The sequence below is a fragment of the Canis aureus genome, chromosome 4 (genome assembly GCF_053574225.1).
Source record: "Canis aureus isolate CA01 chromosome 4, VMU_Caureus_v.1.0, whole genome shotgun sequence".
Lineage (NCBI taxonomy): Eukaryota > Metazoa > Chordata > Mammalia > Carnivora > Canidae > Canis > Canis aureus.
The window spans coordinates 49,506,064-49,521,011 of NC_135614.1; the positions used below are offsets into that span (position 1 = coordinate 49,506,064).

The following is a 14,948-nucleotide window of genomic DNA, read 5'->3' on the forward strand; positions in this document are numbered from 1 at the left end:
TTTGGTGCCCGGACAAAGAGAAAGGAAAACTCTCCAATATGCTGAACTAGACAGAATGGAGACAACATTATACCTACAATTAAGTAAATAACACCTGTATTTTCTTCTATCCTCCACTGATTACAGGGAGACTGGGTCGGTCAATGAACAAGTATTTAAAATGGAGTATCTACAGACATAAAACAAGGTGTCAGGCACACTCAGGATAGAAACTCCCCTGAGCCAGCCTTCTTACCTGTAAAATGGGGATAATGCTTTCTATTTAATTCTTATCATTACTCTGTGGAGGAATAAGATACAATAAGACTTTCTTCCTCAAGACTGATCAAAGGCTATAGACTTTTATCATAATACTCTAGTTTAAATTTGGGTGTGTTAGATTTAAATCTCATGAATGTAATTGTTTAGGTAATAATCTGAAAGCTGAGTTAGTTATTTGAACTTTGTGACCTAGCACATGCATGCTTGATTGCTTCCAGTAAGGGTTGAAATCAGGCCAACTGGCTGCAAAAGGGAAGGGCCCTCACGCCCCTCCCCACAGGAGCCCAACACAGCCGCCAGGTCTGTGCTGCTGCAGTCAGGGTTGGGAGTTGGTGGCTGAGGGGCTGGTCATGCCCGGTCCAGCTATGGCCAGCCCCTAGCAACTAAAATGAGAGCACTTCTGAGGGCTGCAGGCTGCTGTGGCCAGTGCCCCATCCCAACTCCCACCGCAGCCCCAGACCATGCCACAAAGACTGAGTGGGACCTCCAACTAGGGACCAGGGGGCAAGAGAGCCAGTGTCTGCTTTATTTATATCAGGCATGTCTGCTGCTCTGAGCACTCCAGTCAATTAGAGGGAAAGAATTACTTGTTTATTTATTCCATTTTTAGAAGTAAGAAAATAATCTTTAGGGACACCTGGGTGGCTCAGGGGTTGGGCGCCTGCCTTCAGCTCGGGCGTTATCCTGGAGTCCAGGGATCAAGTCCTACGTCGGGCTCCCTGCATGGAGCCTGCTTCTACCTCTGCTTGTGTCTCTGCCTCTCTCTCTCTCTCTGTGTGCCTCTCATGAATAAATAAATAAAATCTTTTAAAAAATAAAAAAAGAAATTAATCTTTAATCAGACCTGCAACTAGAATGGCCCATTGAAGATTCTCTTTGAAAAGACATGATAGCACTGTCTGAGAAAATGGGCTTTGGCATCAGACACACCCAAGTTCAAGGCCCACCTCTGCTACTTACTAGCCCTGTGATCTCAGCAAATTAATCCATGTCTTTGACTGTATATCCTAATCTAAAAAAATGAGGATAACGGCTTCTAATTCTTGGGTTTGTGTGAGAATGTATGCATGCCTGGAAAGGTCTTAGCATAGTCCCTGGCACATCACACATGTTAGAGAATGATAAGAAAGCTGGCACCGTAAATAAATGAAGCAGGCTTTGCAGGCCAGGTGAATTTTAGCTTGGGGTGAGCAAAAGTATCGAAGCCAGAAAGCCTCCGGATGTGATTTAGACTTAGTGACTGTGAGGGACGCAGATGCTCCAGCATCGAGATCAAGGGCAGGATTAGGAGTCACACAGCCTGGCCAACATGACCCGCAGCCGTTTGTCGTTCGTTTGTCGACCACTTACTTCTTCCCTGGTAACCTGTCAGGGGCCACCATCGATCACTTCCCTTCCCTGCTGAGCCATCCCAGCAGCTGGGCTGACAAGGGTGAATGGTGAAGTGATGGCTCCTAACTAGAAGGTTTTCCCACCACCACGTTTCTCTGGCTGCCACGACAGTCTTTTCACACCGGGGTGACCAGCCCTGCCCCGGGGTGTTTCAAATGTGGTCTCCCCAGTGCCGCTGAAAGGCAAGCCCATGACCTTCTTAGGTTCTTCGCTGTCAAAAACTGGGCAGATGGGTTCCTAATGTCCATTCTCTCCTTTGTATTCTAGGCCCTTTTATGGACCAATTCCCCACAGGAACCGTGGCCCTTGAGCCCTCATTACCTTTTCCGTGAGCTTCAATCCCAACTGCTCTGGGTGGTCCACTTTTCCTTTCAATCACTCCATCTCCACTTTTTCTTTCCTTTTCCTTTTTTTTCTTCTTTGCCAGTGGAAATATAGCACCGTTTGACCTACTTCGTCTGTATCACTCCAATAAAAATTGAAATAGACTGAAGGAAGCCTCAGTCTCAAGCTGGAGTTATTTGTTAGGATTTTTTTTTCTTTTTTAGTTGTATTGTGATATTTACATACCATGAAATTTACCACCTTTAAGTGTACAATTGAATGAATTATAGTGAAGTTACAGAGCAGGACAATCATCACCATAAATTAATTTTAGAATATTCTCATTACCTAAAAAGAATCCTCATGCCAGTTTTACAGACAGTTCATATTCCTACCTCCAGACTTCTGAACATTTCATATAAAATATACAATGTCTGCGCTTTTGTGTCTGGTTAAGCTGGGGTTTTTTGTTTTTGTTTGTTTTTTTTTTACATATCCCAGTCCTAAATCCATATACCGTTCTGCTTTTGTTCCCTCACCTATTAGAGAAGATGCTTGCATTTCTTAAAAACTCTGAGCACCTTCTGGGTGCTTCAAGGCTCTGGGCTTAGCCTGGTGATACAGTGGTCAGGAAAACTAGTTATAGCCCTCAGCGAACCACACAAATATTTATTTCACCCAAATAAATTTAAAGTTGTCAGTGTGATTTGTTCTACAAAAGAGAGACAAAACTTGATTTTAATCTGGCTAACTTAATGCAGTTTACACTGACTGCCTATTACCAAGAGAGCTAGCATCTTGAAAAACAGACTTTCTGGTCAAAGTGGAAATGTTTTTGCTAAAAGTAAGCATGGTACTCAATGCAATCCCTATCAAAATCCCAGCTGCTTTTTTTGCATGAATTGACAAGCCGATCCTAGAATCCATATGGAGATGCAAAGTACCTCAAATAGCCAACAATCTTGGAAAAAAAAAAAAAGACCAATGTTGGTATCAATTTCAAAACTTACTACAAAGCTACAGTAATCAAGACTGTGTGGTACTAGCATAAGAATAGACATATCCATCATCATATACAGGCATATACAGTCCAAAACTCTTGGTTTTGGCTCAGGTCATGACCTCAGGGTCTTGAGCTTGAGCCCCCAGAGCCACCATCTAAGCCCTGAGTCAAGCACCCAGCTGAGCCCCACATAGCCCCACAGAGTCAGGTTCAGATGCCTTCTCCCTCCTATCGGCTCCTCCCCCAACTTGTCATGTGCATGCTCTATCTCTCTCAAATAAATGAATAAAATCTTTAAAATAAAAAAAAAAGAATTGAGAGTCTAGGGAAAAAAGCACATACAGTTATGGTTGATTTTCAGCATGAGTACTAAGATAATGAATGCATTGGGGGAAAGAAATCTTTTCAACAAATGATGCTGGAACAACTGGATATCTACATGCAAAAATTAACTCAAAATAGATCAAAAACCTAAATGTAAGAATAAAAAGCATGGAAGTCTTACAGGAAAACATATGTAAGTCTTTGTGACCTTGGATTAGGCAATGGGTTCTGAGATATGACACCAAAAATATGAGTAAAAAGAAATAAATTAGGCTTCATCAGAATTGCAAACTTTTCTGCATCAAAGGATATTTTCGAGAAAGTAAAAAGGTAGCCTACAGAAGGGAGAAAGTATTTGCAAATCATATGTCTATAAGCATCTAATGTCCAGAATATACAAAGAACACTTATGACTAAACAAGAAAAAACAAACGATCCGATCATAAATGGGTAAAGGACTTGAATGGACATTTCTCCAAAGAATATACACAAAATTGTCAATAAGCACATGAAAAGATGCTAGGATTATTAATAAAGTATAATTTCATTTTATAGAAAAAAGTCACTGTGAGATATCACTTCATACCCATTAAGATAGCTATGATTAAAAAAAAAAAAAAAGACAGGCAGTAACACATCTTAGTGAGGATGTACAGACTTGGAACCTTCATACATTGCTGGTAGGAATATAAAATGGTACAGCTGCCATGGAAAACAATTAAATCCTTCCTCAAAATGTTAAACATAGAGTTTCCATAGGACCCAGCACTTCCACTCTACCTAATAGAATTGAAAACATATAGCCACACAAAACTTATACCCAAATGTTCATAATAGCATATTCATAATAGCCAAAAAGTAGCAACAACCCAAATATATATCAACTGAGGGATGGGTAAACAAAATGTTGTATACCCATGTAATGGAATATTATTCATCTATAAGAAGTAATGAAGCACCCATATATGTTGTTACAACTTGGATAAATCTTGAAAACATTTTGCCAAGAAAAGAAGCCAAACAGAAAAAGGTCCTATCATATATTATTCCATTTATATGAAATGTCCAGAATAGGCAATTCCATAGTGATGAAAAGCAGTGTTATGGTTGCCTTAGCAACCATCTCCCCTAACCAGAGTGGGGGGATGTAGTGGGATAGGAGGTGACAGCCTAAAGGGCACAAGGTTTCCTCTTGGGCTGATGAAAATATTGCGGATTTAGTGGTCTTAACTGCACAACTTTGTAAATATACTAAAAAAGTACTGAATTGTATACTCTAATTGTATACTAAAAAGAGTATGTGAAATGTATCTCAATAAAAAATAAGGCTTGGGGCCGCCTGTCTGGCTCAGCCAAAACCACATGTGACTCTTGATCTCACGGTTGTGATTTCAAGCCCCATGCTGGGTGTAGAGATTAAAAATAAATCAATAAATAACAAACTTTAAAAAAAAAAAAAGCTTGCCCACTCTAACCCAATGCAGACAGTAAATGTGCCTGCATTCCCATTCCCCGACCTGACTTACTAAGTTATTGTCTCTGGGCTCCACATCTTTGTGGATCTGCTTTGTGATGCTTTGCTTGGGACTCTGCACCTTGCATTTTTCATAGGAGGGAGATTTGGAAGCAGGATGAGAGAGAAGAGTCCCACTTCCCATTTGCTTGCTGCCTCTAGCCCCCTGCTCCAGCTCCTGCCAGCGCTCCTGGCAGCTCTGTCACAACACCCCAACACCTTCCCAGGGTTCAGAGCCCTCCTCTGAGGGTCCAATAACACACAACCTCACCCTTTGCTTCTTGCTCCTAGAGGCAGTCGCCACTTCCCACAGGACCGTCTCAGTGATGCCTCAATATCCCCTCCTGCTCTTAGAGCACTTCCAAGCTTCTATGTCTCTACACAAAATCTCTTATGTTGAAGTATCTTGGGTACTTTCTTCTTGCTTAACTGCATCCTGACTGACAAAGCCCATTACAGATATATCTATTCCTCTAAGTTCCTTCTAATTCATATGGAAATATTACGTCTCATTTTCCTCTATGTAAGAATATAGTATGCTATACCATACCTGTTCTATACTGTGTGCATCTTTATCAGTGTACCTCCACATCACTTTGTATACAGTTAGTATAACATTTTTATGGTAATTGGATCCAATCCATCTTCTCACATGATGTTCATTGCCCTAAATTTGTCTAATGTATATTTATCTTTTAAAGAACTTTAATTGCACTGAATTCTTCTTTTTTAATTGCACTGAATTCTAATTATATTCGTTTACCTTATGAAGCACCTCCTCTGTGAAATCTTTCTACTTAGTGTTTGAAGATATACTGATAAGTTAGACATGGTCTCACACTGAAGGAGCTTGAATTTTGTAGGGAGATGTGAACTATAGCTAACAATAAAATTGAATCTTTCAGGACATCTCTAATTCAATTTATCTGTGTTTTTCCCTCAAATACATTAATTCTCAAACCCAAATTTTTATTTTCAAAAACCAACACAAATCTCCATTCATTTGCTACTATGCAACTTATCCTCATGTTTATCTGTCTCAAAAAAAGAGGGAGTCTGTTCATAGCTTGCAAGGTTTTGAGATAGGAAGAAATTCTGAGAGTGTACCTGAATTAGTTATTCTCCAGACAAAATGGCGGCAGTTCTAAGGAGATAGAAGATTTAACAAGCTGGAAAATAAATAATAATATAATTACACTTGATATTATACTGGTTTTCAGAAAATTATCTGAACCAAACCCAACTTTGACACTACTGGAACTTACATAGACTCCCACTGGGTCACCAATAGGTATTTTCTTAGACATCCTAACAAGGTCATTTTTCTTAGTATACATTTTACTCAAGGGCAAGATATCAATCCTACATTTCATTTACAACTGGGAGAAGCCCAGAGGCCCAGAATAATTTATTAATGACATTCTCTTTTAAATAAGCTCTCTTCATAAGTCCATAATATTTTCAAAAGAAAAAATGGGAACAAAGTGAGCTCGTTGGACAGCACAAAGTGTTGTCAACTCATTATTTCGAAATTTGACAGGGACACCTGGGTGGCTCAGCAGTTGAGTGCCTCCCTTCAGCTCAGAGTGTGATCCTGGGATCTGGGATCAAGTCCCGCATCAGGCTCCCTGCATGGAGCCTGCTTCTCCCTCTGCCTGTGTCTCTGCCTCTCTCTCTCTCTCTCTCTCTCTCTCTCTCTTTGTGTCTCTCATGAATAAATAAATAAAATCTTTAAAAAAAAAAAAAAAGCTTTGAAATTTGACAGTCAAAACTGAAAGAACAAGGGTGACTGGCTGGCTCAGTCACTAGAGAATGTGACTTTTTTTTTTTTTAAGATTTATTTATTTATTTATTTTAGAGAGAAGGAATGAAGGGGAGCTGGACCAGAGGAATTGAGAGAGAGAGAGAGAGAGGGAATCTCAAGCTGACTCTACACTGAATACAGAGCCTGACCTGGGGCTCAAACACACAACCCTGAGATCATGACCTGAGCAGAAATCAAGAATTAGACACTTAACTGACATAGCCACCCAAGGCATCCCTACAGCATGCAACTCTTGATCTCAGGGTCATGCGTTCAAGCTCTACACTGGGCATAGAGCTTACTTAAATGAATGAGTGAATGAATGAATGAATGAATGAATGAATGAATGAATAAAAGGGGAAAAACATCAACATATACTATAATATATATTTCTAGAGTAAATATTTTCCAAGGCAATGAAATAATCTTAGTGAAAGAAAGTTTTTCCACTGAAATAATTCCAGCTAATAAATCCAGGAGAAATGATAGCATTCAAATATTACCATTTCACAATCTTCAATGAAACCACCAAATCTAGGAAATGCCCACTGTGTTAGTTTCCTCAGGATGCTGTAATGAAGCTACAGCCTGGGTAGCTTAAAACAATAGAAATGTATTCTCTCACAGGTCTGAAGGCTGGTGATCTGAAATGAAGGTGTCAGCAGGGCCATGCTCCCTTTTGCAACTCTGGGTAGAACCCTACTTTGCCTCTTTCTCATTTCTGGTGGTGACCCCATCGATCCTTGGGGATTGCAAAGCATTCCCAGGCTTTGCCTAGTTTTTTTGGTTTTGTTTTATTTTTTAACTGAACCCATTTTTATTGTCAGTAAGAAACAGCAATGCTTTGGAGAAGATCAGCTAGGGAAAAGACTGGTTAGCTGTATCTAAAACTATAAAGTTCAAAACTATTAACTAAAAATAAAATAACAGAATATTTAAAAGGCTTTTCTATTAAGTGCTAGGACTTCGAAAATGAATTGAAAACACAGCTCCTTATACCTAAGAAAGTGGGTTATAAAATGATGTGCCTAGGATGTTGGAGAGAACATGGTAGGAGAAAGCATCCTTGCTGGTTCCTTGTGCGTGCAGCCCAGGATCCAGACTGGGGTGTCCTCACTCACCACCTGGATCACTGGGGGCCATATCAGCCCTTGTTTCCCCTGAGGGCAACTGAAAGGAGGTCTCCCCAGTTTGAGGTGTGGCATTTTCCCTGTGTGTCTTTGACTTTACATCAAATTTTTCTCTTTTTCTGAGGACACTCACCCTAATGATTTCATCTTAACTTGATTATATTTGCAAAGATCCTATTCACAAATAAGATTATATTCACAGGTACCAGAGGTTAGAATTTCAATATATCTTTTGGGAGGACCCAATTCAATGTATAATAGTCAATAAATAATAGAAGATAAAAGAATTAAATAAAATGTTGATGGGAAACTTTACACTGAGAGAGTGAGAACATCACACTACCTGACACTACTGATCTATTAGTATCACTAAGCACTAAACAACCAAACATTATGTAGCACATGAAATGATAAGATATATACTGCATGGCACCACTATAACATATCCCTCCAAAACAAGTCAAAAATAAATTGATGGAGAAACTAATCTACCTTTAATCCTACCTCCTCCAACACACAGAGTACTGGAAAGAGAAATAAGTTAAACTGTACCACAAGGATGCATTGGCCAGATGTATAATATGGGACTTTCTTTGGAATGATGATCCTCTTTATTCAACAAGTGAAGATATGGAGGGGAGGGGGAGAAAAGGGAAGTGTTTGGGGGCCGGAAAGATAGAGCTAAAAGAAAACTCAGATTTAAGAATTAATAAACAATAAAAAGACCACATTTGGAAACCAAATCAATACACAGAGCAAATGTTTAGAAAATGAAAACTACAATAATTAAAGCAGTTTTAAGATGTACTGAATATTAGATACTATTAAAGGTAATTTGTTAATTCCATTAAGTCTTAATATGAAACAATGTCACTTATGAGAGGCATTCTGAAGTATTTAGTGATTCACTCATAGGCTATAATATGTACCTTAAAATGCTCCACACAGGGGCACTTAGGGGGCTCAGTTGGTTAAGTGTCTGTCTTTGGCTCAGGTCATGATCCTGGGGTCTTGGGATGGAGACTTCCGTTGGGCTCCCCACTCAGCAGGGAGTCTGCTTCTTCCTCTCCGTCTGTCCTTCCCCCTGCTTGTGCTCTCCCTCTCTCTCTCAAATAAATAAATAAAATATTTTTTAAAAATGCTCCACACAGTGAGCACTCCTTGTTGAATGAATGAATAAATGAATGAATGAGGGCTGCCATGGCCTTCACCTGTGGATTAGGTCTCCCTGCTTCAAATGTCAAAAGTTGCCCATCCAGGTGAGATCTAAAGATTAACTTTTACAGAAACTGGCATTTCAGAAATAGGCTCAACTCCTGGAAATAACGTAGCTCTGTGGACCATTTTCACTGCTTAGACTGATTAAACAGTGAGCAAAAGGCCAAGGGCAGCCATTTCCTGAGCACCCACTATGTGGCAGGCATGGTGATGACATATTAAATCTGCTGCCTTGGTTAATCCCTAAAACACTCATATAAAGCAAGTACTATTTGCATCTTTGTTTTATAAGCAAGGAAATTGAGGCTTGACAAGAGAAGTGACTTTCCCAGGGTCACAAGCTCATAGCTGGCAGAGCCACTGTTTGAACAGAATTCTGTCTCCCTCTAGCACTTGTAACTATAAAAATGGTGCCATAAAACAAACTCGGAGGGCTTCATAATCAGTAGTAATGCTTCATCTATATAGGAGTAAAAACACACCACACAAAAAAGTGTTTTATCATGTAAGAAAGTGTTAGGAGAGCTTCAGTAAAATTCAGCAAATAGAACACACACATTATCTCCCCTGCCTCCCAAAACCTCATTATATCAATACTAATGACATTTTTAAAAGAAAAAGGCATAAACTCATAAGGACAAAGGATAGAAGAGAAAATGAAAATAAAGTTTGGGGCTTTGGAAAACAGACTAGATGGTCACTGAATTCAGCTAGCAGACCTGGAAGAAACCTGAGCTGACCGGAGGGAGAGCCAAGAAACGACCCATTTGACATCAGAACCCAAAAGGCACAGCAGTTTGTCATGTTAGAGACTTGGGACTGTGGGGTAAGGACAAGACTAAAAACCTGAAAATTGGTGTCATCTGTTGCATAAACAGTCAGAGGCACAGATTTCCTCCCCTACTCTACACAGAAGACCAATGAGAATACAGAGGCCACGGCAGGGATCGTCTATCCAAAACAGGAGGATTAATAGAAAGTTTACATACCAGAACCTGGGACTCCAGCTTTCCTCCCCTACTTGAGCCCAGAATGTTGACACCAAAATTATACCCTCAGTGCATGATATTTAAAAAAAAAAAAAAGAAAGAAAGAAAGACTTCTCCAGGAAATCTGACCTGCCGAAAGTGAAATACCTAACAATACTGATAGTGGGTTATCCTAAAGAAATAGCTAGTGAAGTCACCTTACAGTGAAGCTCATAGTTGACAATCCTCACTCTCATGCCAGCTTTTTGTGCCTTCTTCTTAAAAGTGATCAGACTTGGGGGCACCTGGGTGGCTCAGCGGTTGAGCGTCTGCCTTTGGCTCAGGTTGTGATCCCAGGGTCCTGGGATGAAGTCCCACATCAAGCCTGCTTCTCCCTGTGCCTATGCTTCTGCTTCTCTGTGTGTCTCTCATGAATAAGTAAATAAAATCTAAAGAAAAAAAAAAAAAAAAGACCAGACTTGTATGATTCCAACTATATGGAATTCCAGAAAAGGCAAAATCCATGGAGAATGTAAAAAGATCAGTGGTTGCCACTGGTCAGAGAGAGGGCAGGATAAAGATGTAAGGAATGTTGATAATGGGGGAAGCTGTGAATGTGTCAGGGCAGGAAGTGTATGGGAAATCTCTGTACCTTCCCTGCAATTTTGCTGTGAACCTAAAACTTAGGTTTAGTCTTTTTTTTAATAATTTTTTTAATTTTTTTTTTTTTTTAATTTATGATAGTCACACAGAGAGAGAGAGAGAGAGGCAGAGAGAGAAGCAGGCTCCATGCACCGGGAGCCCGACGTGGGATTCGATCCCGGGTCTACCAGGATCGCGCCCTGGGCCAAAGGCAGGCGCTAAACCGCTGCACCACCCAGGGATCCCAGGTTTAGTCTTTTTAAATAGTCTTTTTAAAACGGAAGCTCTTTGTATTATTATTCTTACAAGTGTTTTGAAAGCTTATAATTTTATCAAAATAAAAACTTACCCATGTCATAAAACCGGAGCATTCTCTCTGCACATGCACAGAGAAAAGGCCATGCAAGCACTCAGTGAGAAGGTGTTGTTTGCATCCCACACGGATGTGTGTGTGGAATTGATGGAGAGGGTCAAGTGATAGAAGGAACAGTGGTCTAAGAGGACTTCTGATCCTGCTTTCAAATCTTTAAAGTGGTTTTGATGCCCCTCCCCCTTTCTGGAAATGCTCATATTCAAAGTCTGTTTGTCTATTAACCCTGTATAAGAGAGAATTTTCAGATAGTTTAAAAAAAATGTAAAAAGCCCTGATACCTATTGTCACACCAAGTTTCAGATTATAGACATTTTGGTTCTGATTCGGCAGAAGCCAAGCATGCTGAGAGCAACAGCAGAAAAAGGCAAGCAACAACCGCAAAAGCCAACAGTGGGGAAGTGATTAAATACATCACTGCAGCCTGTTACGCCTGCAGCCTGAAACAGTACGACACAGATATTTTTAAAGATTATTTATTTTCATGATTAAATAGATATAATAGCAATATTGAGCAAAATTAGGTACAGAGAAACCCATACAGGGGAATCCATCCACGGGGATGTGTAGATGTGGATTACCCTCCGTGCGTTGCCCTTTAGTCTGTATGTAGCATAGTGGTTTCTAAGAACTTAACAAGATCTACTTCTCCATAAATGCAAAGTATTTAGTAGGTGACAAACACTCTGTCAATACTATCAAAACAAAGACCAGGTGAAAATCAGTCAAAATGTTAACAATGACTGTTTGGCAGGATCATGAGCTTGCTTTCTTGTATGTGTGGTTTGCTTTTCTCCTCCTCCTCCTTCCTGTTTTCTGTAATGATCATCCATAATCCTTTTCTTTAATCAGGAAAAGAAATAAATTTTCTTCTCCAGGCCATGCTGTTTCTACCTGGAAGATAAAGGACCACTAGCTGACCAGACATAATGTTCCATTGTAGGCATCCAGACAAAGTCCTGTAATTGAAAAACAGACCTGGTTTCACTGGCAGCAAGAGCATTTATGTCCAAAGAGAGTACAACAACTATTCCTTTATGAAGGCTGAGAGGCTTGACGTGTATAGAGTAGAATGAGGCAGGTCAAAAAAATTACGCAAACTTGAAGTTTCTCAAAGAACACAAAGAAGACTGTTTACATTGGTCATTAGTTACGCATTAAATCCAGTTCAGAAACATATGTTTAGCTTGGCTGGGGACTGATTCTAAAGGTAAAGGTGACTTGGTTATTAATAAATATATTTCTTGGGGTACCCGGGTGGCTCAGTCGATTGAGCACTTGTAACTATAAAAATGGTGCCATAAGACAAACTCGGAGGGCTTCATAATCAGTAGTATGCTTCATCTATATAGGAGTAAAAACACACCACACAAAAAAGTATTTTATCATGTAAGAAAGTGTTAGGAGAGCTTCAGTAAAATTCAGCAAATAGAACACACACATTATCTCCCCTGCCTCCCAAAACCTCATTATATCAATACTAATGACATTTTTAAAAGAAAAAGGCTCATAAGGACAAAGGATAGAAGAGAAAATGAAAATAAAGTTTGGGGATTTGGAAAACAGACTAGATGGTCACTGAATTCAGCTAGCAGACCTGGAAGAAACCTGAGCTGACCGGAGGGAGAGCCAAGAAACGACCCATTTGACATCAGAACCCAAAAGGCACAGCAGTTTGTCATGTTAGAGACATGGGACTGTGGGGTAAGGACAAGACTAAAAACCTGAAAATTGGTGTCATCTGTTGCATAAACAATCAGAGGATGCAAATAGTCAAATGCACTTGACTCTTAGTTTCAGCTCAAGTCATGAACTCAGGGTCAAGGGATGGAGCCCTGCATTTGGCTCCATGCTCAGTACAGAGTCTGCTTGAGATTCTCTCTCTTCTTCTCTCTGCTTGCTCATTCCCGCTCTCTTTCTCCCTCTCTCACATAAATAAAATATTTTTAAGTGATTCTTCCCTTTAATAAATAAACAAACATATTTCTTACTTAAGAAAGAAAGCTGAGAGAGCTTTTGGTAGATTACAGTATCGTACTACCCTGTGGAAGTTCTCCAGGCTTCAATCTGGGCACCCTCACATAGGTAGATTGAAAAGTTTCAACAAGCTCCTGGATAGGGACCATGGGTCCTGGGTCACCATAAATGCTCAGGTCTGAGGCTCTGTCAGCACTCAAAGGTCCCATTTCAAATTATCATTCCCCTCCCTACCTACTCCAATGATAGAGGCTACAAGGGTTTTCACACTTGGGAAAATCTCTTTCAGAAATATCCCACACAAAAGTCCCTCAGAACTGATCCATCTGTGTTATGGACTGAATTGTGTCCCTCAAAACTCATACTGTGAAACCCTAACTCATAATGTGACTCTTTTTTATGATAGGGCCCTCAAAATAGTTAAAGTTAATAAGGTCACAGAGCAGGATGCTAATCCAAATGGACTGGTCCCTATAAAAAGAGGAAAAGAAACAAGAGCACTCTCTCTGCACATGCACAAAGAAAAGGCCATGGAAGCGCTCAGCAAGGAGGTGCTTCTGCCAGCTTGGAGGAGAGCTCTTACCAGAAACCCACCCCGCCAACACTTTGATCTGAGATTTCCAGCCTCTAGAACTATGAGAAATTTAATGTCTATTGTTTAAGCCACCCCAGTCTGTGATACCTTATTATGGCAGCCCAAGTGAACTAATATATCACCTTTTTCTTTTTAACCCACAAAAATTTAAGCATCACACACTAAGGAAATAGATTCTAAATAGTCAGACTTACCAAATTTTGAACTTGCACTTCCTAATTCCCTTCTGATAAAAATAAATCTAAAAGGGTATTTTCCTCTAATGTGGATATTTTATAACACTTGATGGGTCACTTTATTTTGACTTTATTCTGTTTGAGGAATTGGATATATAAGAAGCAAAATAACTTCCTCTGATTACCAAATAAATGCATAATGAAAATATGCAAAAGCCATTGAGGTCTACACGAAGCCATCCCAGATATCATTATTGCTCCCTTCAAGCCTGCTTAGGTTTAAATTATAGAAAAATGATGGGAAATTTCTTTAAGTTGTTTAGTTGTGATGCTTAGAAACACAGAAGGGATCACGGAGATTTTGTCTTTGACACTAACAGAAAAGAACTTCCATTGGAAAGCAAAATGCTTTTATGCTTCAATGCTAACATGACCAGAAGGTCACTCTAAAATTTACTTCTGAAAAAGTGTCAGGTTTTTAGTGACCTCATGAGAGCTAGATTTTGGTTAATTAGAAGCTCATCTATGAACAGACATCTGAAAGTTCAATTAGGAACCATGACAACTTTTTGGACAGGTTTCTCTTCATCTGCAGTCTGGTGGAGAAGTCGGATAGTATTGGGATCCATCCCTTTTTCTTAAGATACAAAAGTCCAGCGTTTGCCACAACACACGTTCAGTGAGCTGGTGACTTCTGAAGGACACACATTTGTTGGCCCCCTTTATTGATTTGCTTGACCCCAGAATTACACAATAAATAGCATTCTGTTCAACTGTAAAAGAGAAACTAGACTCCCAATATTGTCCATCCGGTCTAAGTCCTTCATTGAAAAAAAGAAAGAAAAGAAAAGAAAAGAATAAAAAGCACAAAAATAGCAGGAAGCAAGCCAAAGGCAGGACCATTATAAATAAAATGATCTGCCTCAGAAAGGAGGCCTGGTCTCCTCCACCTAATTTAAAAATTGTTAACCATTGAACTAATAATTGGATCATGTCTCTATATGGTACATGAAAGAGGGAACCAGGAAGACCATGAATAACAGAGTGAGGAGAGGGTGTCCTTAATCTCCTCCCCTTGACCTCCTGTGACCTCAGCCTGCTACCCTGATTTTGCTGACAGCAATGTCTGCAGTCTAACAGATGTCCTTCCAATTAAAAGAGATAAATCTAGACCTATTCAAGTTATTCTTCTCACTACTTGGTATCATACTTATTTTTACTTGTATATTGCTCTGGACACAAACATAACTT

At 39.7% G+C, this 14,948-nt stretch overlaps 1 protein-coding gene and 1 long non-coding RNA gene across 8 annotated transcripts in view; both read right to left on the bottom strand.

The window, feature by feature from the left end:
* The window catches only part of LOC144312692 (uncharacterized), an 85,848-nt gene extending 85,450 nt beyond the window's left edge, over positions 1-398 (bottom strand). Inside the window, exon 1 of the long non-coding RNA XR_013378239.1 lies at positions 236-398. This is a non-coding gene — a long non-coding RNA (uncharacterized LOC144312692). The remainder of the gene's footprint in view (positions 1-235) is intronic.
* An 11,013-nt stretch (positions 399-11,411) lies between these two features.
* MAT2B (methionine adenosyltransferase 2 non-catalytic beta subunit) overlaps positions 11,412-14,948 on the bottom strand; it is a 50,115-nt gene continuing 46,578 nt past the window's right edge. For 5 of the 7 annotated variants that reach the window (XR_013378236.1, XR_013378234.1, XR_013378232.1 and 2 more), the window contains one exon: positions 11,412-11,908. Coding sequence is in view for 1 of the 7 variants with exons in the window: in XM_077895615.1 (XP_077751741.1) it covers positions 11,840-11,908 (69 nt within the window). In the remaining 6 variants the exon portion in view is untranslated. The remainder of the gene's footprint in view (positions 11,909-14,948) is intronic. The other 2 variants (XR_013378238.1, XR_013378235.1) reach the window with 1 other exon arrangement.